Source organism: Simochromis diagramma, unplaced genomic scaffold (assembly GCF_900408965.1).
Source record: "Simochromis diagramma unplaced genomic scaffold, fSimDia1.1 OVJJ01000216.1, whole genome shotgun sequence".
In the NCBI taxonomy this organism is placed as follows: Eukaryota; Metazoa; Chordata; class Actinopteri; order Cichliformes; family Cichlidae; genus Simochromis; species Simochromis diagramma.
Window position 1 is genome coordinate 15,488,346 of NW_024386883.1, and position 25,460 is coordinate 15,513,805.

At 40.8% G+C, this 25,460-nt stretch overlaps 1 protein-coding gene and 1 long non-coding RNA gene across 2 annotated transcripts in view; one reads left to right on the forward strand and one right to left on the reverse strand.

Annotated features, from left to right (window-relative positions):
• Positions 1-12,445: 12,445 nt before the first annotated feature.
• The window catches only part of LOC120734101 (F-BAR and double SH3 domains protein 2-like), a 35,160-nt gene continuing 22,145 nt past the window's right edge, over positions 12,446-25,460 (reverse strand). The window contains exons 7-14 of the mRNA XM_040032673.1: positions 20,491-20,643; positions 20,266-20,394; positions 15,427-15,510; positions 13,786-13,969; positions 13,478-13,701; positions 13,038-13,248; positions 12,885-12,950; positions 12,446-12,799 (exon numbers count right to left, since the gene is read on the reverse strand). Coding sequence (XP_039888607.1) covers positions 12,732-12,799; positions 12,885-12,950; positions 13,038-13,248; positions 13,478-13,701; positions 13,786-13,969; positions 15,427-15,510; positions 20,266-20,394; positions 20,491-20,643 — 1,119 coding nt within the window. The 3' untranslated portion in view covers positions 12,446-12,731. The remainder of the gene's footprint in view (positions 12,800-12,884; positions 12,951-13,037; positions 13,249-13,477; positions 13,702-13,785; positions 13,970-15,426; positions 15,511-20,265; positions 20,395-20,490; positions 20,644-25,460) is intronic.
• LOC120733942 lies at positions 21,310-22,122 on the forward strand. The gene is made up of 2 exons (XR_005695920.1): positions 21,310-21,587; positions 21,618-22,122. It is a non-coding gene; the product is annotated as an uncharacterized LOC120733942 (long non-coding RNA).

Consider the following 25,460-nt stretch of genomic DNA (forward strand, 5'->3'; position numbering starts at 1 on the left):
TCTCCTTTCACTTGCTGCTTTTTAAACCCTCCTTTTAGAACACACTTTTACTCCCTGACCTTTGACCCAGTGTGACATGTGACTCACTACCCTCAGACAGCTTAAAATAGTCTTTTTGTTTTTGGTGCTGCTTAAAAGAACCGCTTAAAATATCTGTCCTATATACAGTTATGTTCATATATTTTTGTACTACATCAGGAAACTCAACAACATAGTTTGTAATATTTTAATCCTATTTTTAAAAAGTTTTTGTCATTTTTCTTCTCCCATTGCATCAAAATCATTATTTACACTGAATAAATGAGTCAGCAGCTCTCTTACATTGTTGCTGCAGGTTCATTACTGAAGTATAGAGGTAGTTCTTTGGACCGGTCACTCCTCCAGACAAACAGCGGATGCTGCAGATCCTGCTCCATCCTCTTCCTCCATCTTCTTGATGTCAGGGTGGAGTTAGTCTGAGAGGCAAACACACACACTCAGATGTGCTGCTGTACTGGAAGCATCACACTGACAGGTTTCTAAAGTTCTCATTGATCATTTCATGGAGTTTCTGTGGTAAACACTGTCCTGTGACGTAGGTGTTATGGTGAGGGTCATGAGGGCTAACCAGCCCCACTCCTTACTCCTCATATTTCAGCCTGAAGCACAATAACAGCCTAAACCTAACCAGGAGGCTGTAACCTCAAAGGGACTTCATGGTTAGAAATAAAGGTTCAATGAAATGAAGCAGATCATAAAAACATGAGTTCCAACTTTAAAAGAAGCATCCACACGATGACGGCACAGCAGAGGAGCACTTTCTCTAACACACTGATTCAGTTCCACTGACACAAGGACACACACAGGAAGGCACACACACACAAGCCTTTATAAGAAACAACACAATCATCTGCGCTTGACTTGTCAATCCAAGTCCTTAGCCCATGAGCCCGCGGTATCAGACCACAGATATTCCCTTACTTTGAAAAAATAAAGACAGTTTTCAGAACAGACCTGATGTTTATGCTACAGCCTGTTTACCAATATTATCAATATCAGATATCAGAGCAACAGAAACCTCGGTGATCAGGACGCTGGGACTGAGAACAGGAAGTGGCTCAAACGTCACAGTTTCATAATGTCACCCTGAACTCCACTCACCAAGGGCGTAGATTTGGCATGGACAGAAGGGACGTGTCCCCACCAATATCCAGCGATTATTGAATTGTCCCCACCAATAATTTGATCTCTTCGAGTAAAGAAAAACAAACCCGATAGTAAGAAAAAAACGATCTGTCAGCGTCTCATTCAGCGAGCGGAGCAGAAAAAGTTAAATTACGTTCTCTACTGGAGTCCTACGTCATGTGACAAATATGGCCAATGTGATTGGCTGAGCCTTTCAGGGAGCTCTGTTTAGTTCCAGCAGCGGCAAACCTGCGCTGCGAGGAGGAGAGGAGGATGGCAGCGCAAAGGAAGAACCTGGATATAAGAAATTGTTTTTCAAAGAAACCTGTAAGTCACTTAAAGTCAAGTTCACTCATATAATGTGTCCGTCACAATAACGTTACAGGCTATGCCGGGTTCTCACACAGCTGAATAAACTGCTGTGTGAAAACAGCAGTTTATTCGACCATCTACGCCAGCGTCCGGTTATGTTTTAGACAGCAAGGAACAGACGGCAGGTGACGTAATTCTGAAGGCTAGACCAACCAATTTCACAGTCCCTCATTTCCGGTCTACCCGGCTTTCGGAGGACCCGGCCCACTTAGACCACTAAGGCCGCGTCCTCAGGTGGACGCAGCCTCTGCAGTTGGACACCGCCGGCCTGTTTCCGGCTGGACAATAATAACAGTGACATTTAACTTATTTTATCCGATAAATAAACACTGTAAGTTTCAAGTTTTTGTATATATATGTACATGTATCCCCCCCAGCCCCTTTGAATAGTCGTGTCCAAATTCATGGACTGCATCCTCCTGAGGCCGCATTTGTAGACCGATTACGCCACAGCGACGCGCGGAAGGCTGTCCAAATTCGTAGACTCCTCCGAATGCAGCCGACAAATGCGTCCTCCTTTTCCCCGAATTTGAAGGATGGGTTGGGTGTGTCCTTCGTGGCCCACCATATCCCAGAATTCATAGCGCGGCCCAGCCAAACTCCAGTTTCCAACAATGGCGGCCGCTACTAAGTTTTAAAATTACTCTTACTAATCTTTCTGGGTCACAAAATAAACTTTTAACATATTTTCAGGTGAGAAAGTAGCTGTGTAAACATCAAATATCTGCTCGGTTTATCAAGATATCGCATATTTGCAAAAGTGCTTCGACGTTTTCGGAGACGTCTGCTACCCACCAGCTCGATAGCTAGCCGAGAGCTCGAGGATTACTGATGCGGCCGAGAACGGCACAACTCCCGGCACATCATTTTCAGATCACCGCGGACTTTCGCTACTCGGGTTAAACGTAATATATAAGTCACTTAGACAACCTAAAAATGTTATTGTTGGGCTTTTTTCAGTGTTTTGTTTGTTCGTGAGTAAATCGGTTTGGCTGAGATTAAAGTTATTAGATTAGATAAAATAAAACTTTATTAATCCCCCGGGTGGGTTCCTCCTTGGTTTTTCACACAGCTGAATAAACGTCAAACAGAAAACTGATTAAACAGAAGTGTGAGACGGTCGAGAACTTACGCCAGTGTCCTGTTATATTTTAGATAGCAAGGAGCAGACGGCCGAGTTTATTAAACTCCACCGAGACAGCGGGGACACTAATCAGAAGGCTCGACCGTCCAATTTCCCCAGCCGTTTACTTCCGGCCTACCCGACCTTCTGAGGACCCGGCCCACGTAGACCGCGAAGGCCGGGTCCTCAGGAGGATGCAGCCCATGAATTTGGACACAACCAATGTCTCCCTAATTCTGAGGTCTCAAGGTTGGCAAGTAGGTGCTAGGCTTGGTCCACATCAGTCTAAAATTGTATGTAACCACGAATAATGTGATTCCATGTCCACCAGGAGAGACTGGACAGTATAGATGTAAAACAAATATGCCAGCAGTTCATTTCAGCTAACGACAGGAGCAGGCATGTGTTTGTTGTGTGGGCACGTAGTCCATATCTGTTGCTGTAACAGTGGTTCATGTTTAGAATTAAACATCCCAGCTCACTGATCTGATAGAGGGCAGTAGTGCCTGAAATGTTGCATAATGTTGCTGAGAGATCATTTACTTTGTGGTAATCTTAGATGAGTAGTTTTATGGACAAAACCCACCAGATCATTCAGTGTTCCCTTAGTGCTAATGTATCAGAGATGTTGGTGTACTATAACTGAAGTAATGTTGTTAAGTCCTTAAAGTCATATTCTTTTATTGTCATGACTGTACTTGAAGCTATTTTTACTTTTGTATGATACCTGATTTATATGGAATATGGCTGAAGTAAACTAAAGCCTGAAATACTTAGTCAGTCATTTGTTTAATAGTAATTTAACATTATATAATTCACATATAAAACTATGAATTGTAATTTTAAACGGTTTAAAAGCATGTAGAATAGCACATGTAGGCAAGTATATTTCTCCTCTTTTTATCAAGAAGCAAAAACAAAAAGGAAAAAATAAGAAACGGGGCAGGGGTCGCTGGTTGAATCATCCGTCCCCACCAATGCCACAACCAAATCTACACCCTTGCCACTCACGGAGTTTCTGTCGCCATTGTAGTTTTTAAAGTCCCGTGATAAAGGCGGGTCTTTCTGTGAATCCGCACGCTCATTGGCTAATAGCTCGAGATTGACACATCGTTATCCAATGAGCGTGCGGGAACTTCCGACATAAAGTTGTTTCCTTTGAAAAACCAAAGTCTGATTATTTTTGCCTCCACTGACGGAGCCTGTTGTTCCCGCCACAGAGACACAGTAATGTCAGAGCGGTGTTAACACTCACCCTGCCTCAGCACAGCTCTCACTCTCCTCCTGCTCTCTCACACTAAACGGAGGCTCAGCTAAACTCACTTCCTCTCTACTTACAGGAAACCAGCGCTCAGAGGAGCCGACCGGCCTCACATTTCACCCACAGACACGAACAGCGTGGAATTATTTTATGTCATAAGAAGAAACATATTCATGTAAACACTCACCCGCCTCAGCTCCACCTTCCTCCTCCTGCTGCTCTGAACGGAGGCTCAATACTTTCACTTTCACTGCTGCTCCCTAAACACAGAGGATGCTGGGACTTGTAGTTGTTTCCTTCCGGTGCGGTCTTCCTCTTTGTTTGTTTGTGTTTGTGTTCAAGTTATTTCGATCATGTAAACATCAACAGAACACGTGAAGCCACACAGAGTTTGTATGTCGAGGTGGGTAGGAGGGTTTGAGGGTTTGGGGAGGGGTCAGAGGGAAGAGATCTCTCAGTCTTGACAATCCACATTGATGGCATTGCATCTTTCAACGTGTTTGTGGGTCGATTTGGATGCTCCAGGTGTGAGAGCAGCCACTCAGCCTCTACTGCAGATGTGTGTCACAAGTTCATCTAGTAGTAGGCTATGGCACTTGACCACAGGTGGCGCTAATTGACTTGACTCCATTTGAATGCGCACAAAGTAAACTGCACACTTTAGTTATGAAGCAAAAACACTGAAATTGCAGTAATAACACGTACGAGGGGAGCGATAACGAAGACAAGATGCTCCTGATCGTTACTCTTGCTGTCCTGTGAACAGCATCGGCGTGGTGTTAATTGTTTGCTTTTGTTTTGGCGAGCGCCCCATGAATGAGAATATGACCAGGTAAACCCGCGACATTTTTAAATAGTTTGTCGTTCAACAGCAACAAGACTGACGGAGTGTGTTTGAGGAAACCTCACAAACGTCACAGATGAAATATTTGGTGTTTATTTGCTGGTTTGTCGGTAGCAGCTCCTTCAAAGTAAGTCTACCACACATCTGTTTGACCAACACCAGTTGATTTGGATCACCGGTCCAAACAATTTGAACCATTGTTATGTTTCCTTTTGTGTTGAGTTTGACTGATATTTGCTGGATAGCAAATGTTTTAAAGCTATGCAACCTTTATCTGCACATAGCAGTTAAACTGTTTAGATCAATCTTTATTGATAATATACATTATTTATTTATGAATTACTGTGTACACAAGAATAAGTTAATGTATTAAGATAAACTGGCTGAAATTTTTGTATTATTCTTGTAATTTTTTTTTATTGGCCCTGTTTAGTTACAGGCCAGGTGACCCTTTAGGGGTTTAAAATGCCGAGCCAATGAACGGCTGGGAGCAGGAATCTTTCTTCACTGAAGCTTCCACTTCCACGGGTCTGGTAGGAAGTTGTCCAAGCCGCAAAAACAAACAGACAAAAAATCCATCTATCAATCACCTGGATCTCCTGTTGAGAAAGAAAAAAGAGAAAACAAGCAAACAAAAGAGAGCAATATAATAAACAACATCATCGCGATGATCTGTGTGAATATAACTGTAAATACTAAATATTGAATATTATTGTGCAGCACGTAAGATCGACAGCGCACAGTGTGCTTTGAGGTAGCAGCCAAAATGCAAGGCAAGTTTATTTATATCGCACAATTCAACAACAAGGTGATCCCAAGTTCTTTACAGAACATTAAAAAACAAAAACAGATAAAAAGCATGATTTAAACGTGACGTGCCCGTGAGCTCCGCCAGCAGCCAGCTGTGCCAGAGTGACCGAGCCCCAGGCTGAGAGGCCAAAGGCACCCCACCCCCGAAGGAGCCCGAGCGAGCCCCAGGCTCCAGGCCCCGACAAGCAGTACCTGGACGCCCATCCCCGGACACAAAGAACCACCAATGCACCGATGTCTGAAGGCATCTGCCACTGGCAGGGGGAGTGGTGGGGGGAGATAGGCCTCCATACCTTGGAGGGCCTGAGATGTCCCCAGAGAGGTGGCGTCTGATACCCGACCTGACATATGGACACAGACAAACAGGCACACACAGATACAAACATCCATTCCCACCCTCATGCTCTCATATGCAGTTACTCAGCAGCAGGTAAGCGCATAGCCCCTCCTGGTAGCCCTCAATGTCTACGTGTATTTAAAATTGAGAGGTGGGCAACGGCGCCAGGGGTGAGGTTGTACACCCTGATGTGATTCTGATCTTGGAAACATTAAAGACATTCATAGCCAGACTGCTGACTTTGTGTTTTTATTCAGTCGCCTAACAGAAGTGCAGTGAGAAACGATTTACCCCATCCTGATTTCTTAGCTATTTGCATATTTGCCACACTTACGTGTTTCAGACTGTGAAGCAAATTTTTATGATAGATAAAGATGACCAGAGTCAGCATAAAATAAAGCTTTTACATGTATTGCTGGGAGGTCGGCAGCTCCCTCCACTGCTTGGCCCTCTGTGAAAAACAACTGGGATCCAGCTTCCCTGTGATGCTGAATTATATAAGTGGACAAAAATAAATAGAAGGATGGATGATTGTATTTTGTGTACAATCGTTGAAGTGTAAAAAGGGTTGGCCCTCCGTGGTGCCCTAAGCAAAGTTTGATTTTTGGGGCCCTTTAATAGTGCCAATAACAGTGATTAATGATCACCTACTATAAATGTATTTCATTTTCTAATGTTGATGTTGTTGTAATCCACAGTGAAAAATGTCATAAAAACAGATAACAGATTTGCAACTTTCATGAAAAATGTTTTCATTAATATTTAAAAAAACAACTAAGCAAAACACCTCCCCCTGCTGGCCACACAGAGAAACAATAGATAAAACCTGAGAGCTGCACAGTTGCAGCAGTGTGGTTTACGTCATTCTGTTGTCAGCCTGTTTTACACATCGGTGGTTTCTTATTGACGTGTAAAAAGATCTGAAATCGTAGTAAATTCAGCTGCTATTGTGGGCTGGGGATGATTTACACTTAACATTTTAATAACTGGGTATTGAATGTCAGAGGCCCAATGTTCCCTCTAATTTTTCACGTGTCTGAGCGAACACACAAACTCCCTGAGCGGTTCCTTGGACCACTGTGAGCGACATCAGACGTGTGCACTGTGGTCACGCCGGCATCGAATCCATCCAAGTTTCATGGTTTATTAAAATAATCAAATTACAGCGTTTACATTTATGTTAGACTACTTTTAATGAACTGCTTCAGCCCATTTACAATGAAAATGTAAAAGAAATCTTGTTCATGACCTGTGTAGTATGTTAACACTATTGGAAGTAAAAATAACTTGAACTCCAATTTCGAAAACACAACTTTTTTTTTTTTTTTTATATAAAGCTCTGACTTGTATTATGAGTCTGTGGTCTGGGAGAGAGTCCTGTAACTCTCTGTCTCCAAAATACAGTATATAATGACCAAAGCTGGGCAATTAATTATATAGTTACTTCTTCAAAAAAGTAACTCAGTTTGGCAAACAAAGTTTTTTGCAGCTATTTTTATAAATGCAGCCAAGGCATTTTTAATCTTGTACACCGTATCAATGCCTCACAATTTAATCAGGCTTCCTGTAGAAACAAGATGCTGCTGCGTCTCTGCTCACATGGAGAGGCAGAGGTTGAGGTTGTGTGTGAGAAATATATTACTATGAATCACTAGGCTAACAATTACACCAAACTGCCAGGCTTGACACCATCTGAAAAGTAAAATGAGCATAAAATGAGCAGCTTACCCAACCCAAGTTAAATAGTATCACACAAGTAGCTCATTTTACTTTTGCTCCCCCAACTTATTTAATCAACCAGCCACAGTGTGGAGCTGACATTCCAATCAAGCTTAATCAAACAATTAAGCTCTCTCTTTCATAGATATAAATAACTGCTGTTAGCTATGATGTTTAAGGAGTGAATAGTGAACTTCTTTTAATGGTGTGTTTAATTAATTTTATTTAATAACTTGTGACCTTTGAGTCCCTTCCTTGCAAGAATTATGGCCAATGACGGAAATGTATATATTACATTTAAGATTGGAAAACAATGTCAATGCCACAAACGTGAGTTGTCATATACATCTGTGAGTTAATCTGCACAACCGTGTGCACATGTGCTCTGTGCATGTACACACACAAAGAATTGACCTTCGTTCCTTAAATTTGTAGCATTGCCTCTGTGCTGACTGATGGTGCTCAGTGGCTTTTGCTTCTTGCTTTTAAATCAGATGTCACTCTCAACATAAACACAAGCTACAGCAGCCAAGCAGTCTTAGCTGAGGAAACAAAGATACATTTCCTCATTTAATGTAAAATATTGTGGTGATGTTATGTTATATTAGGCAGGCAGCTGCCCAAATAACACTGTGACAATCAAAAGTATATCTATTTTGAACGCCTCAGCTGGGAAAAATTCAAAATGGTTTATAAAGCTGGCCACAGGTCTGTATGTAAATGGGAGTTAAAACATTGCTTCATATTTGGATATGTATGATGTTAGTGTTTCTAAAATACTAAAAAATGTGTTTATTAACAAAGTAAACTAAAAATACATTATTAAATTTTATACTTTTAACTACTGAATTGAACATAATATGAAATAATGTGGTTCCACTGTGGGAATGATGGATCCAATGACAAATAACTTTCAGATTAGTAAAGCTATATTTTTAATTTTTCTAGTTTTCCATTTCTATTTAGATGATTTATATTTATATTAAAAGGAACAGGATCATAACAAAATAACACCACTGCAAGTGTAACAAAAATATGTTGAAATCAAATGGTATGTTATTTGAAATCAATATGAAACAATGACACATGCATTTTATCCAATTTTTTTTATTTATTTAATTTTTCCCAATGGTCCGAATTAGTCTGTGATTGGACTTATTGTCCAACAAATCATATTTATATACAAATATATGTGACTCTCCGCCGCCATCTTTGTTTACTCTTTCCCGCCCAGGCGTCTAGACATCTGATTGGCCAACATTTCTACACGGTTAGGAATAGTTCGCTTTCCACAATGCTACGCGAAAACGGCGTCAAATGTATACGCTTTGGAGAGCGTTTTCAAAACGCTGTCTCAGTGTGGACGGAAGGCCAAAACGGAGAGAAAAAGATGCGTTTTCAAACGAAAACGCATCTGAGTGATGAGTCATGATAGCATTACAGGCTGTTCACTTTTAAGTGTGGTAATTAGAAATATTGCAAAATAAAATACACACAAATATACTGTAAGAAAAGGCTTTTATTTTTTAGTATATGCTGAATTATCAGTTTCAAAGCTACTCTACCAGAGTTTCACTAAAAAATGAAACAAAGGATAAGTTTTAACCCTTTCATGCATGAATTATGACAACCTCTCAGCGAATAGCTTCTCTAAAATCAATAGAAACCCAACATTAAGTTCAGCTGAAGGTCAAACTGCAACAAAAAACTCTTTAATCAACAGTTTACGTTAAAAATGGCTTCTTTTTTTGGAAAAAAAATAAACAAACAGAAATCCCAGTACAGTACAGTTCCTTTGTATCGTGCTGCTGCCACCTGCTGCTCTGGGGTGGGAACAACAACACTTTGGATTTGCGTTCGTTATCAGCAACAAATGAGTTTTACTTTTGAGGCTGCAGTTTTTAGTTATGTTTATTTGTTGGATCCCATCAGTTTTTCTTCGAAGAGCCGAAAGACTTTCAGTTACTTATGATAAACTGTTTGTCTTATACAAACAGATAAATACAGAAAACAAAGCTTGTATTCTATTTGATTTTCAAGATATTGAACTTTATTTTTTCCATTTCACCGAGTTCTTTTTTCCATGTAGTTTTTGTCCAATAATTTTTTTTAATAATCAGATTAATGTTTATTTTAAAATTAAGAATTATTTATATTTTTTATATTTGCTATATACTGAGCTGAAACATCCTTCTGTGTAGTCATGTAACACATTATTTTAAAATAATATTTTTTAAACAGGTAGATGCAGGAATTAAGAGTTAAAACAGAGTCTTGTTCCATTTAAGCTATCTTTATTTCACATTTATTTGTACACAATAAATACAGTTAAACATGCATGGGTGTGTAAATACGACGCCTGGCAGCCTCCGCATAGCCGACGCTGTAAAACGTGGGAGTTTTTACGTCCTTTTTAAAAAAAATGAATTTCAGATTCTGACTTGATGCATAATCAAGACCAGTAAACAGGTTAACAAAAAAATTCTCTAATGGAAAAGAAACTTTAGGTATTCTTTTAATACAACAGGGTAAATGCAAACTTCAAAAATAAGTTTGATGTCATTCAGATCTCAAGGAGATCAACGAGAACGCAGCGTCACAGCTGACGGATACCTCTTTTCCTCTGATTCAGCTACAGTTTAATTGTTTTTGTTTTCTTAAAATCCTAAGTCTAAAAACAAAAAAGGGGAAAAAAAGCTGTGCCATTACTTGCACAGATATCCATCTCTAAGCTCTCCGTAAACTATCAATACGATCGATAAGTCATATCTCAATCAAAGACACTACAATGGCTATTTACGGCTAAATAACAGGAAATATTGATACCAATACGGCTGGTAAACAAACATCAAACAGGAAATATTGAACAAAACATCCACAATACTGAAAAGGATTAAGAAGACGTCAGAAAGTGCTTCACTATAGATTTTAAACTGGACAGCTAGCAGCTCAGGATGGTTTCCTCCTTAAAAATAAAAGGCATCTTTAAACTGCACATGCTCAGTGTAAACTGTCCTCCCCAACAGCAACTGTTACTGGCATCATTAGTGTCGTAAAAACAGTTTTTTTCTGTATTATGCAACATAAAAACAAAAGAGTTAGACTGTGTGTTTGTGTGTTTAAGTGCTATGTTTCCCACTTTAAACTTTTCCTAAACATTAGAAGGGGAAAAAAAGATAAGGGATCCAAAACAATCACAGGTAAAAATTGCCGCTTTTCCCTTGTTTGTGTAACCGCGAGCGGTCACGTGTGTCGGCGGAGAGGACCAGCCTCTTTTCGAGACTTTTGGTTTGCTCACAAGTGCAGCTCTGTTGCATAGACGTGAATCTGATGGTGGTAACAAAGAGCTATGACGTGAGACACAACGGGGGGCGAAATCATAACTATAACATAAAAAATTCTTTCTTCAACCCATAAACGAGGAGAAATTCTGCAGCTAAGGCATCCATAACACGATCAGTTAGAAGTGATGTTTTCCGACGAGCTGAAGGAAGAACTTATCTGTTTTCTTGCAGAGACTTTAATGTGAAACCGGAGCCAGGAGGCAGTTTATCTTAAACATAATCGACTAATGAAGCCAAAAAAGAAGTGAAAACATGTGCAGCCTAAAGATCGCTCAGGTGAAAACAGAAAATTGATTTATGGTTTGCTGATGATGTAATTAGCGATTATCAGACTATTTTTGCCCATTACTGCTCACAATTTCTTTGTATTTTGACTTCAAACAACATTTTTTTTTGCGATTAAGTGTCAACAGAGATACAGAAAAGTGGTTACACCTAAAAAGCAAGGTCACTGAAGGCAGCGGTTGTACAATGGTGCTGTAACCTTGTCCTGTCACCAGGGGGCGACGTCAAAATATCTGCTGTTGTCTTGTTGGCCCTTGGCTTACGGTGCATTCCAGATTGAGTCGGAAGTCGGAATTCCTGAGCTCCCAGGAGTAATTTTCAGTCAGAGCAGCCTCAACAATCCAAGATGGTGACAGAGAACATAAACATAATCTGCTCTGTCACTCACCTGTATTTGTGACTCATGATATAAGCCACATGCTAAGCACTTACCACATTCTATCAATGAACGTGCTGCAGCTAAAATAAATCCCATCTTACTTTGCTTTTCTGACTTTCCTGCTGGAATGCACAAACTCGGGAATGACGTCACTGCCAAAAAGGACCACAGACATCAGAACATTGACACAGCTGCCAGGTTGGAAAAGTGAAGCAACAAAAAAAAACTGTACTCTATTTACAGGCCACCAGGGGGCGACCCCTGCGTCTGTAAAAAGACTTCTGGTCCTATAGAGGTCTCTGGGACCTCTGTGAACAGTTCCCTGATGTGTTCAAGGGTTCAGTTTCTCATTTCAGAACACAGCTGAAATAATCAAGACTCACTGAAGGGGTGTGAAATGTGTCTAAATCTAGGGAACAGAGGCCTGATCCACGATATGTTCTGCAGACTCGTGTCTTTGTTCGTAAACAGAAAAATGAAGGTAAAACACAAACGCTTCCTTCAGTTTGACCTCTCAAAGGTCAAGGTCAGTCCAGTCTAACATGTTTTACTTTAACATGAAACGCTGCTTTGACCGAGTCTCAAACAACAGAAAATCCAGGGTCTGCTCATCAGCTAACGACTCTGTTTTATGCTGCCGGTGCGTTAAATATCATGAAACGCCTCATTCAGTCAGCTGCATGTTCTTTAGAACCAAACTGGCTGCTCGAACTGATGAATGATACCACACTGAGCTCTCTGCAAGGGAACGAATGAGCTCGACTCCCTAAAATATCAGCCAGCGAGTCCAAACACACTGATTTTTACTAACGGATAAAATGATGTTAACTTTTCTATCAACTTCTTTTGCTCGTTATCACCTTATTAACTGTTCGGGGGTGAGAATGAAGCCTTGTACAAACTCTGGGTAAAGTAGTGTTGAGAAACGAGAACACTGAACGGGAAGTTAAAAGAAAAAGGCGCAGCGGTGTTCCTTCTCCGAGTGGGGGGGCTTCTTCCGTCTCCAGGCGTCTTCAGGAGTTTTTAAGTTTCCTTTGGGAGTGTTTTTACGAGTCCCTGCTCGAGAGGGTGCCGCCTTCACACCAGTGTGATCTCAACCTCCTCTCGCCGCTTCACCTGCCCGCGAGGATGCTGCTTTGGGGGCGGAGGTGCGGCACGTACCTGTAAAAATCCACCGGCTCAGTTAAAATGAAGATTAAAAAAAAAGTCTGCTGTCATTTACGTCACCACAGAAGGTTTTACTCACGGGTCGGCTGGTGCCACCGCCGCTCTCCGGGTATTTGGGGGGTTTGGGGGGAGCTTTGTGCTGGACCTGAAGAGGGCAGAGGAGGCAGATTATTATTCACACCGGCCTTTTTTCTTACAGATAACCACTCACAGACAAACCAGAGATTCTTACTGTGAAAGGGGCTTTTGTGTGGAGCCGGCGGCGGTCTGTGGTGTCTGTTGTGATAGGAGGGTGGTCGGCCAATGGGAGAGGCTGTGGCGCTGCAGGGACTCGACACTGGAGAGGACACGGTGGGGGTCTGAAGGGGGCTGCTGTGGAGAGGTCCCGACTGGAAGGGACCACGAGGGGAGCGGTCGCACTGAGAGAGTGTGGACGGGGAAGCCTTCAACACAAACAGTGGACAGGTGTGCAAACTTTAATATTTTATATAAAATAAAAAGAAATAAATTATTTAACAACACAGGACTTAGTGTCACAAATAAGTTACTGCAGTAGATTTGTACTGCGCTGATGTAGAGGCAGCTGATCCAGGGGGGGACACAGTGTGTGTGCGTTCAACCAGAAGAACTTTAATTGTGTAGAACATGAAATTTAAGCCAGCGTGAGCCTACCTGTGCGTTGCCGTCTCTTTGCCCATCTCCATTCTCGCTAGTCACGGTGAGATCCTCCACAAGAACTGCGGGGAACACACCAACAACGCCGTTAAACTCGCCCTCCCAGAAGCCATCGTCCTCGTGGGTCTCTCTGCTCAGGATGCGGATGATGGCGCCTTCTGGGAACGACAGCTCATCTTCAGTTTGTCCCGCATAGTCGTACAAAGCCTTTGCGAATGAAACTGCAACACAGACAGTGGCAACGAGAGTATTAAACAAAGCAGGAAATCAAAACTCCGATATTATCTGGTGGAGGCGGATCTCACCACTGGAGTCTCCGTTGACGGAGCCGGTTGGGAGTTCGGTTTCAGGTTCGGTGGAGTTGCTGGAGGAATGGGATCGGGCGTCCAGCGCGGCCAGCGACTGCAGCATGCTCAGCAGGCTGTTGGAGGAGGGCAGCTGCAGGTATTTCTCCGGGACGTAGCCCACTTGTCCGCTACGGTTTCTGGCCTGGAAACACAGACAATGCACACAGACGATGACAACAGCCAAAAATGTTTCAACAGGAAAACTCCTAATGAGAAAAAATAAAGTCAGATGTAAAGAGTAGGGCTGTAACAATATCACTGCATCGTCGCCAGAATTTAATAACAGCCACAAAGAGAATAATAGGAGAGCTTTTGTTCTCTCTTCCTGAATTAACGAGAAATCTAAAACCCTAAACAAGCCTCTGCTGAATTCATGAAGCTTGATTTCATGAACACCGGTGGCCTCCCCTTCCGCTGCTTACTTATTTTCATTCAGATTGAAAACACTCAGAGGTATTGGGATCTCTGTTGGGGCATGCTGTGGGGAATCACAGCACTAAAACAGATCTATATATAATTAAAATAAATACCCCAATAAAAACACTATATCTGTATATGAAAAGATAATCACCTAAGTAAATATACATAAAATATTGGCTCAACACGTGGAACATTTGCACAATGGCTCACAGGAAAGCCAGACTTACACAATAAACCAAAGTAAAACAGCAACAATGCACAATGTTCCTTCAGGGAAATGATCTGAAAACAACCACACACAAAGTACACAATGACTACACACCAGCAGCTCTGCAGAGGCGTTTATAAAAGAATGACTTCACACAATGATGGGAGCATCCACAGCTGACATTTCTACATTTAAGTATACACCACTGACCACCCGAAAAATGTCCTCAAAGACTTCTCAAATTTTCTCCCAAAGGTCCAGGAGCAACTTTGTAACAGTCTGTGACAAACAAAGTGGAAATGATAACTAAGTAGCTGGGAGATCATGAAATTAACATTTTATATCCATGACCAGGTCACTCCGCAGATCTAAAACTGATCAAGAGTCCACGAACCGCTGTTAAAAAGCAGAAGCTGACAAACTGTGATCAAACCGGAGCGCTGCTGAGGCAGGATTGGATCACCATCAATCAGGATTTGGCCCAGATTTTCAGTAGCTGCACTTAAGGTATGAATTTAAAAACTGCCTGATTCATGAATTATTGCATTCACAAACTTGGGTGCCATGCCCACCCACCTGCCTGCCCGGCTGCATGACGAGAATCTCCCATCAGCCCTTTACGGCTGCGGGGCCAAAAAAAGAAGCAGAGAACTGTGTATTTGTACATTTTTTGATTTGTCTTTATGTTCAGCAGAGCTTCTACCACCCAGGCCAACCTGACCTGCCTCAATGCACCGCACGCATTTTAGTTGAATTATTCTAATTCCTGAAGCCACATCAGTCCAACTGATCCCAGAGAAACACTAAAACGTCCAGTAGATAGTCTGTACCAGTGCGAGGTCTTATAAAAACTGAAACTAAATGTTTGTCAAACTGTCTAAGATCCAGAGAGTGAACTAATACACAAAACAACCAACCCTCAAACATGAGAGTGCTTCTGCTACACAACTGTGTTTGTGTTATTTTTGTACCTTGACCCAGTCCTCCATGTCGCCATCATCGATGACCTCCAAGATTTCCTGCTCCTCGATGGTCAGCTCGTCCGGCTGAGAAGCCTGCAGACAGACAAACACGTTAATTCAAATAAAAGCTGCGATGTAACAGTTTAACCAGCTTCATTTCACCCGTGATGTATATTTTTCAAATACCACCACACTGGTGAACGGACAAAAATGCTCACTGTGGCTTCAACAACATCAGCCAGAACACTGAAGAAAACACTGAGACCATGCCTGCACTTATACCACACTTTACTCAGGACTCAATTAATATAAAACAACTGATACTCCAAAGCAGCACAAAACTCAGACTTACACTAGAATTTCTGTACAAATTCAGAGAGCAGGTGTTTTAAACCTGGACACAGAATCATTAGTGCCACAAAGTTTGGGAAAGTAAATCTAAATGGGGGTTAAACACGACTGGAACTGATTAAAAACAGCCAAAACAAAAAGTGGCTTTACTTCAAAGTTAGAATTATAATTGGTGACATGTTAAAGATCCACGTCCAATCCAAATATTTAAATCATGTGTGGAGAGGTTAACCGTATTTACATCTTAATAGATTTTATGACGACATCCATCCAGCAGGGATGGAGGAAATCCCAGCCAGCTTTGTAGGCTAACACAGAGAGCATCCACATTATAATGCACCACACAGACGGCAGACTTCAACCACACTTTTAGAAAATATAACAGGAATGAACACTCAGCCATCGAGTCTCCAGCTGTCTGCGTCAGTAACAGAAGCTTTAATCTAACAAGTTTGTATTTTACTGAAGGAGGAACCTGGTGAGAACCACAGAGGCACAGGAGAACATGACAAGACACTTAAAAAGATTTAAATATTAATCATATAATTACCAGAAAATATGGTTAAACCTACAGAATCTTAAAAATACTTTTCCTTTCACTTCCAGTCGTTTTATGTATTCTGCATGAAAATGAGGTTTACAGAGGACAGAACGTGTAACTCTGCAAGTCACTGTTCTTCTAAAAACACGTTTTTTGTGGCTCCTGAATCTTCATCCATCAATATCCAGCTACGCCAGCTTCCTGCAATTTCTAATAATGACTGCTTCTGTAACTCCCAACAAACACTCCCCGTGCCTCGAGCTCGAGGCAAGGCCGGTGTTCCAGATCTACTGGCGTTTAGATCAACTGGCGTTGGTCGAACAGATGTGTGGCAGTCTTGCGTTTCAGGAGCTGCTACCGACAAACCAGCAAAAAAACGGCAAATGTGTCACCTGTGACACGTGTGAGGTTATCTCAAACACACTCCGTCAGTCTTGATGCTGGTGAACAACAAAATGTTCAAAAATGTGGCGAGTTTACCTGGTGATATCCTCATGCGCGACGCGATCGCGAAAACAGCAAACAAGTAATACCACGCCGATGTTGTTCACAGGACAGCAAGAGTAAACGATCGGGAGACTCTAGTCGTCGTTATCGCTCCCCTCGCACGGTTTGTTTCTCCGAATTCAGCGTTTTTGTTTCACAACTAAAGCGAGCAGTTTACTTTGTGCACTAACATGGAGTCGAGTCAACCAGCGCCACCTCTGGCCAAGTGCCACAGCCTACAGCCAGATCAACTGGTGACACACATCTGCACCACGTTTGAATTCGTGTCATGCACATTTGTACCTTTCAATTGTGTCTGTTTGTGCGTCATGCAAATAAACCTTTGAAAAGAATGAAATGATATCATATATTCCTTATTGGCCTACATTTGTACAAAATCCCAAATTATATACACAAAGTCATAGAAATCACCACTCCAATTGGTTATCATGATTTTGATATTCGCTTTTTCCATAACAATGAAATACGCCTTGGACAAATATGACACATCAATATTTCATTAGTGTTGTCACATCACATCCTGTAAGCATCGTCTGCCTGTGTCCTTTCCCTGGAAATTAATATTTCCAGCCAATATAGGCAATCCAACAACATGGCTGGAGAGTTGGTAGTTATATACAGTCTGTATAAGTGTGGTCAATCCAATGAAGATTTGTAAGGAGACGGCAGTTACTTTGAATTCACAGCAGTTACACAGTGATTAGTAATAAACAGCCAGTGAGAGTGAGTGGATATAAGAAAGTCAGTGACTCAGGTGTGTCGCTTGGTTTGTCATCTGTTTGTGAGACTGGAGGAGACGTAGAAATCCTTTGTTTTAAATCTTAGTTAGGAAGGTTCCTGTTTGAAAACAAGCACTTTTTGTGAGAAATGCAAGAAGTACATCTGCAGAAAGCACACAGTTACATTCTTGACAATTCTGAGTGGATTTACACAGTACGGGTCAAAATGACCCGCAACAAAATCAATGTCACTTTTTTGTTTTTCAACATAATACAAGGGTTATTTTCCAAAACTTCCATATGATCTGCAATTTGTAGCAGATCCACTATCACACAGCAGCTGGAGCAGTTTCAAATGGAGGTCAGTCCACTACTACCATAGCCTACTACTAGATTAACTTGTGACACATCTTCACCTGCTGCTATGATGACATTGAGAAGAGGCTGAGTGGCTGCACTTACCCCTGGTACATCCAAATCTACCCACAAACATGTTGAAAGATGCAATGGCAGCAATGTGGATTGTCAACACTAAAAACAATCAGTAAGCAAAGACAACAGGGATCACTTTTTACTGTTTATTTAGCACCCACAACATTTGTAGTCGCCTTCTGCACAGGGGAAGTCCACACACACTGTGTGGTACCACTTTCCACAGAAGGTGCATTCAGTCTGCAAGACTGAATGAGATTGTCAGGGTCATTGTCTGACTGTTTATTACTAATCACTGTGTAACTGCTGTACATTCACAGTAACTGCCATCTCCTTACAAATGTTTATTAGATTAACCACACTTATACAGACTGTATATAACAACCAACTCTAACATGTTGCACTAAGCAGGAGAGGAACTACCAGACCCCCGTCATCAACGAGTGCCCAGTGGAGAGAGTGGACAGCTTCAAATACCTCGGAGTTCACATCACGCAGGACCTGTCATGGTCCTGTCACATCAACACCGTGGTGAAAAAGGCCCGACAGCGTCTCTACCACCTCAGACGCTTGAGAGACTTCCAACTGCCCTCCAAGGTGCTCAGGAACTTTTACTCGTGCACCATAGAGAGCATCCTGGCGGGAAACATCTTAACCTGGTTCGGGAACAGCACCATGCAGGACAGACGAGCTCTACAGAGGGTTGTGCGGTCAGCTGAGCGCACCATCCGCTCCGAGCTCCCTGACCTGCACTCAATCTACAACAGGCGGTGCTGGACCAAGGCCAGGAAGATCGTGAAGGACCTCAGCCATCCCAACAACAGACTGTTCTCTCTGTTGAGGTCAGGAAAGCGATTCCGCTCCCTGAAGACCAACACAGAGAGACTGAGGAGGAGCTTCTTCCCGCAGGCGATACGGTCTCTCAATCACACCACCACACAGTACTGACCCACACATATGGTTCTTACACACACACTGGACTTTCTGGACTTTGTTTTTGCACAACACTGGTCACTATATTCTTCATTTCCGGTTAATACTTGTACAGCTGCTGTTATTGTGTATATATTTATTTATATTTAGATTTCTTCATACATTCTTATATAGTTCTATATTGTGTATTTTGTTGTACAGTTATTTTATTTTCAACTTTAATTTATATATTTTATCTTATTCTTCCCAGTTAAATTTACCCTTCATTCTAATTTGTGTTGTACAGTTATTTCATTTTTAACCTTAATTTATATTTTATTCCTTCCTAGTTAAATTTACCCTTTTTAATTTTTCATATTTATTTCCTATCTTATTCATAGCCTTTCCTTTTTTTTGTTTTCTTTAGGTCACGAGCAGTTGTCCAAGCATTTCACTACATATCGTACTGTGTATGACTGTGTACGTGACAAATAAAATTTGAATTTGAATTTGAATTTGAATTTGTTCGCAGAGAAAAGACAGACAGACTACGCTAACGACATGTGATGTTACAACACTAGTGAAATATTAGTGTCATTTCATTCATTTCAAAGGTTTATTTGCATGACGCACAAACAGACACAATTGAAAGGTACAAATGTGCATGACACGAATTCAAACGTGGTGCAGATGTGTGTCACAGGTTGATCTGGCTGTAGGCTGTGGCACTTGGCCAGAGGTGGCGCTGGTTGACTCGACTCCATGTTAGTGCACAAAGTAAACTGCTCGCTTTAGTTGTGAAACAAAAACGCTGAATTCGGAGAAACAAACCGTGCGAGGGGAACGATAACGACGACAAGAGTCTCCCGATCGTTTACTCTTGCTGTCCTGTGAACAACATCGGCGTGGTGTTACTTGTTTGCTGTTTTCGCGATCGCGTCGCGCATGAGGATATCACCAGGTAAACTCGCCACATTTTTGAACATTTTGTTGTTCACCAGCATCAAGACTGACGGAGTGTGTTTGAGATAACCTCACACGTGTCACAGGTGACACATTTGCCGTTTTTTTGCTGGTTTGTCGGTAGCAGCTCCTGAAACGCAAGTCTGCCACACATCTGTTCGACCAACGCCAGTTGATCTAAACGCCAGTAGATCTGGAACACCGGCCTCTACACGTATTTTAACCAGTTGTCAATACAGAAAGCGCAGAGATGCTGCAACAGCAATCAAACAGTGTTTTTTTCCACAGCAGCGACACTGATTGTTTAGAAAACTAAACTCAGATTCGACTCGCTGCAAACACATGAGGCTTTGTAGATGTCACCATTTCTCTGGGCACTGACCGACTCATCGGCTACGACCCTGCTTAAGCGTGTGTCGTTACCTTGTAGAGCACTTTGCAGGTGAGTGGATAGTTTTTCAAGGTGCTGGAGGGGCTGGAGCTGCTGTCATCCAACACTTCACCGCTGTCCTCCATCTCCTCTTCATCCTCTCGCTCCAAATCTGCTGTTACCTACGGATGTTAGACCGACATCTGCGTTTAGGGCACAAATCTACAGCGCATATACTTCAAAACTACAGCACTGTGGAATTGGAGTTTTCGTCTTACGGAGAGTGAAGGATCGTGGGTACTGAGGTTGTTCCAGCGCTTGTTCTCCAGCTCCTCCATCACCTGGTTCATCGCACTCTTCAGCCACGTTTCAACCGGGACTCCCGCCTCCCTTAGCAGGTCCAGCCGGGCCTCGGCTTTCGCTTTCACCATCTAGCAGCAAAAATAAAATAAAGGCGAGTTAAAGACCACCAGACTTTCACAACCCACTGACGAGCCCCCCACCCCCCCAAAGAATAAAGAAAACACAATGAGATTAGTATGAAAATAAAATAAATACTTAATGTGTTTTAAACACCTCTGCTGTCTTCTAACAGAACATTAATCCTTTAAATCTGTCACTTCACCTTTCAAACCAGCAGGTGGCGCACTGGGGCAACTTTAAAGATAAGACTAGAAAGCGAAAATTTCTGAAGAAATTTTAAGTGTGCCTATGCCGCTGCCAATGAGTGTAGTTTGCCATTCATACGGCTCCAAAAAAAAAATCCAAATAAGGGTAGACAGGCCGTACTACTGCTGGCATACCACTAGAGTGAGCCAACACACCACAAATGAAGTGAGTGAGCCAACACTCCACAAATTAAGTTTCACTTTCGTTTCAAGTTAAGTTTCACTTTCCGTCCCATTCATTTCAATGGGAAAAAAACTTGCATTAAAATATTCATATTTAAAAAACTATAGAAGTAATAAACACCAAAAGTCATAGCACACCATTCCTGATCCAGCCGCACAAAATGATATAACATATATGAAGCTTGTGTCAAAACTGTGGGATGAGTTACGCGCGAAAATTTCAGGCTGAAAAAGGAAAATAATAATAACTAGAAAAATTTGCATTTCCTGCGAAAATGCTGTGTGGATGCCTTTACGCTGAGGATGTCTGCAGAAAAAAGCTGAAAAAGTTGAAAAAAAAAAGTCGCCCTGATGAGGTTTTGAACCTGGCCCTCCTGGTCTAAAGGCAGCTATTTAGATCACTGAGCCAATGTCATTCTCACAACGAAGAGGTGGAGAGATTGACAATTGGGCTGAAATGAGCAGAAGCTGCTTAGAATTGTGCTGATAAGAGGTGAAAAGGCTAAACATTTGGCAGAAAAGAGGTGAATCAGAAGAATTTCTGCTGAAAAGAGGTAAAGAAGCAAAAAGAGCTGAAAAGAAGTGTAGAAGCAGAAGTGCTTGCTCAAGATGACTGTATGTGTAATGACACACTGGAGAGTGTCAAGAAAGCAGAGCGCATGCAAGCAGGGAACATGTGTAGCAACTGTCACAGGTAGGATTCGAACCTCTGCTACCAGGTCTCATGGCAGCTGCCCTACCCTCTGAACCAAATGAGTTCTGGTCACAAGCAAAGATATGATGAGAGGGAAAATGTGCACTGTGGAGCAGAAGCTCAAATTAGCAGAAAAGAGGTGAAGAGGAAGAACTTTGTTGTGAAGTGAGGTAAAGAAACTGAAATTTGTGCTTAAAACAAGTGAAAAAGCTGAACTCTGAAATCCTGCTAAAACAGCAGAAGAGGCTGATATTTTTCAGCTACTCATTGAGCCAAACTGGTTCTCACGTAACTGAAAAAAGGTGGAAAAGCTTAAAATTCTAATGAAAACAGCAGAAGAGGCTGAGTGCACTGTGGAACAGAAGCTCAAATTAGCAGAAAAGAGGTGAAAACTTTGCAGAAGAGGGTGAGATTTGTGCTGATAAGAGGTGAAAATGCTGAACCAATCAGAGGTACTGCTTCTGTCTGCTTCATCAGGCTGTGTACTTGTATGTATTTCTGCCACAGACTGTTAACAAGAATCTGAGGTCCATATTAGAAAAGCTGGTAAAATCATAAAACTTTGCAGAAATGTAATAAATTATCAATATGAATTACCGGTCTGTGATAGTGTATAAATTTGTAGTTAAAAAAAACATGTTGACCAAGGTGGAATCGAACCCAGGACCTTTGGTCTGAAGAGCCGTGTAATTATCAATCGCGCCACCTGAAAAGGGGGCGGGGCACTTAAAAACCAGGGTGATCAGCAGTCAGAATTTGATCGCGGTGAGCGGTGAAAAACGCCATTTTTTGGAGTTACAAAACGTCGTGTAACTCAAAAACTAGGTGGGATAGAAGCATAATTCTTGCACTGGGTGAATCAGCGGACTTTGGTGTACTTTGACTGCGAATTACATAGCTCTTTGTATCTCTGTCGCGGAGATATGACGAGAGAAGAAACGGCTTCATTTTTGGAGTTTACTAAGGCACTACCCAAAAGGCGCCACAAGAGGGCACTCCAACACAAGAGATGACCTATTTACACTGTAAACAGCCCCTACTAAGCCACTACATAACACAGTGATATTACAGCTATACAAATTCACACAAATACTATGATTTGGCAGAAATACTATGACTGAGTAGTAATACTATAACATAACAGATTTCCTAAAAAAACTATGAAATTGCAGTAATTCTATGACTTGGCAGAGATACTACGTTTTAGCACAAATAGTATAACAACGCAGAAATACTATGACTTAGTAGTAATACTATAACTTAACAATTCAATGTTCTTGCACAAATACCACAATATGGCAGAAATACTATGTTTTAGCAGAAATACTGTGATTTGGTATAAATACTACGATTTGGCACACATACTATATTCCGCAGATACTCTATAACATAACAGATATTCTACGACTTAGTAGTAATACTATAACATAACAGAATTATTAATTGGGCAAAAATATCACGATTTGGCAAAAATACTATGATTGGGTACAAATACTATGATTTGGCAATAATACTGCGTTTTAACAACAACTACTGAGATTTGATTGAAATACCATGATTTAGAAGAAATACTATGACTCCATACAAATACGATGCTTTGGCACAAATACTATGATTTGGCACAAGTACTATCATTTAGTACAAATACTATGATTGGGCAGAAGTACTATGTTTCAGTACAAATACTATGATTTGGCAGAAATACTATGACTTAGTAGTAATACTATAACATAACAGATTTCCTAAAAAAAACTATGAAATTGCAGTAATTCTATGACTTGGCAGAGATACTATGTTTTAGCACAAATACTATAACAACGCAGAAATACTATGACTTAGTAGTAATACTATAACATAACAGTTCAATGTTCTTGCACAAATACCACAATATGGCAGAAATACTATGTTTTAGCAAAAATACTGTGATTTGGTATAAAATACTACGATTTGGCTCACATACTATATTGCGCAGATACTCTATAACATAACAGATATTCTACGACTTAGTAGTAATACTACAACATAACAGAATTATTAATTGGGCACAAATACCACGATTTGGCAAAAATACTATGATTGGGTACAAATACTATGATTTGGCAATAATACTGCATTTTAACACAACTACTGAGATTTGATTGAAATACTATGATTTAGAAGAAATACTATTACTCCATAAAAATATGATAGTTTGGGATAAATACTATGTTTTGGTTCCAATACTATGATGTGCAACAAATACTATGATTTGGCACAATTACTATGATTTAGTACAATTACTATGATTTGGCAGAAATACTATGCCTTAGTAGTAATAATATAACATAAGAGATATACTATGGTTTTGCAGAGATACTATGTTTTTGCACAAATACCATAATTTGGCACAAATGCTATGATTTAGCAGAAATACTATGATTGGGTACAAATACTATGATTTGGCAATAATACTGCGTTTTAACAACAACTACTGAGATTTGATTGAAATACCATGATTTAGAAGAAATACTATGACTCCATACAAATACGATGCTTTGGCACAAATACTATGATTTGGCACAAGTACTATAATTTAGTACAAATACTATGATTGGGCAGAAGTACAATGTTTCAGTACAAATACTATGATTTGGCAGGAATACTCTGATTTAGCAGAAATACTATGTTTTAACATAAATACTATCTTTTGGCAGAAAATCCTGCTAAAAAGGACTATTTCTGCTTTTTAGCAGAAATACTGTAATTTGGCATAAATACTATAATTTGGGATAAATACTATGATTTGGCACATATAATATATTCAGCACATATATTATAAAATAACAGAAATATTATGATTTGGCCTGAAAACCATGATTTCTGTAATATACTCACATATCTATATTATTGCTAATATATATTGTAATATATCTATATCACTAAAGCACTTCTGGATGGATGCAAACTGCATTTCGTTGCCCTGTACCTGTGCATGTGCAATGACAATAAAGTTAAATTCTATTCTATTCTATTCTATTCTATTCTATTTTGCACAAATACCACGATTTTGCAAAAATACTATGAATTGGCAGAAATACTATGATTTAGCAGAAGTACTAAGATGTAGTAGAAGTACTTTGCTTTAGCAGAAATACTATGATTGAGGAGTAATACTTAAACATAGGAGAAATATTGATACACAGACACACATACACAGAGAGTAAAGGGAACAGGAGCTGTGGAGAGTCTGGGCTTGGTATATGTAGGTCAGTTGAATTAGCTGCACCTGCTGTAGTCAGCCCTTACACACACAGACACAGAGAGAGGTGTGAGTTTTCTTCAGTGTATTTCTGACATTCAGGATTCACCTCGAACAAATGGCCATAATTTCCTAACCGTAGAGGCTAGAACGGTCATTCAGACATCGTTTTGTTCAGAAGAGATGGGGGAATCTTCAGGTCTTCATAATTCAGAGATAAAACATAAATTATTAAAGATATATGACTTGTAATACACTGTAACTGAGTAGAGGCGAAGCAAAAACTGCCTTGACTTGCGCTCAAACAACCTTTGGTAACTCAAAATCTATATGGAGCATCAAAATCATTCTTCACCGTAAGAAACAGCAGGCTTTGGTGAACAGTCATGGAAATTATCAGAGCTCTGTGGAAATCCATCAAAAAGATATGACGAGAGAAAAAAGTGGTTCATTCCAGAATTTGAA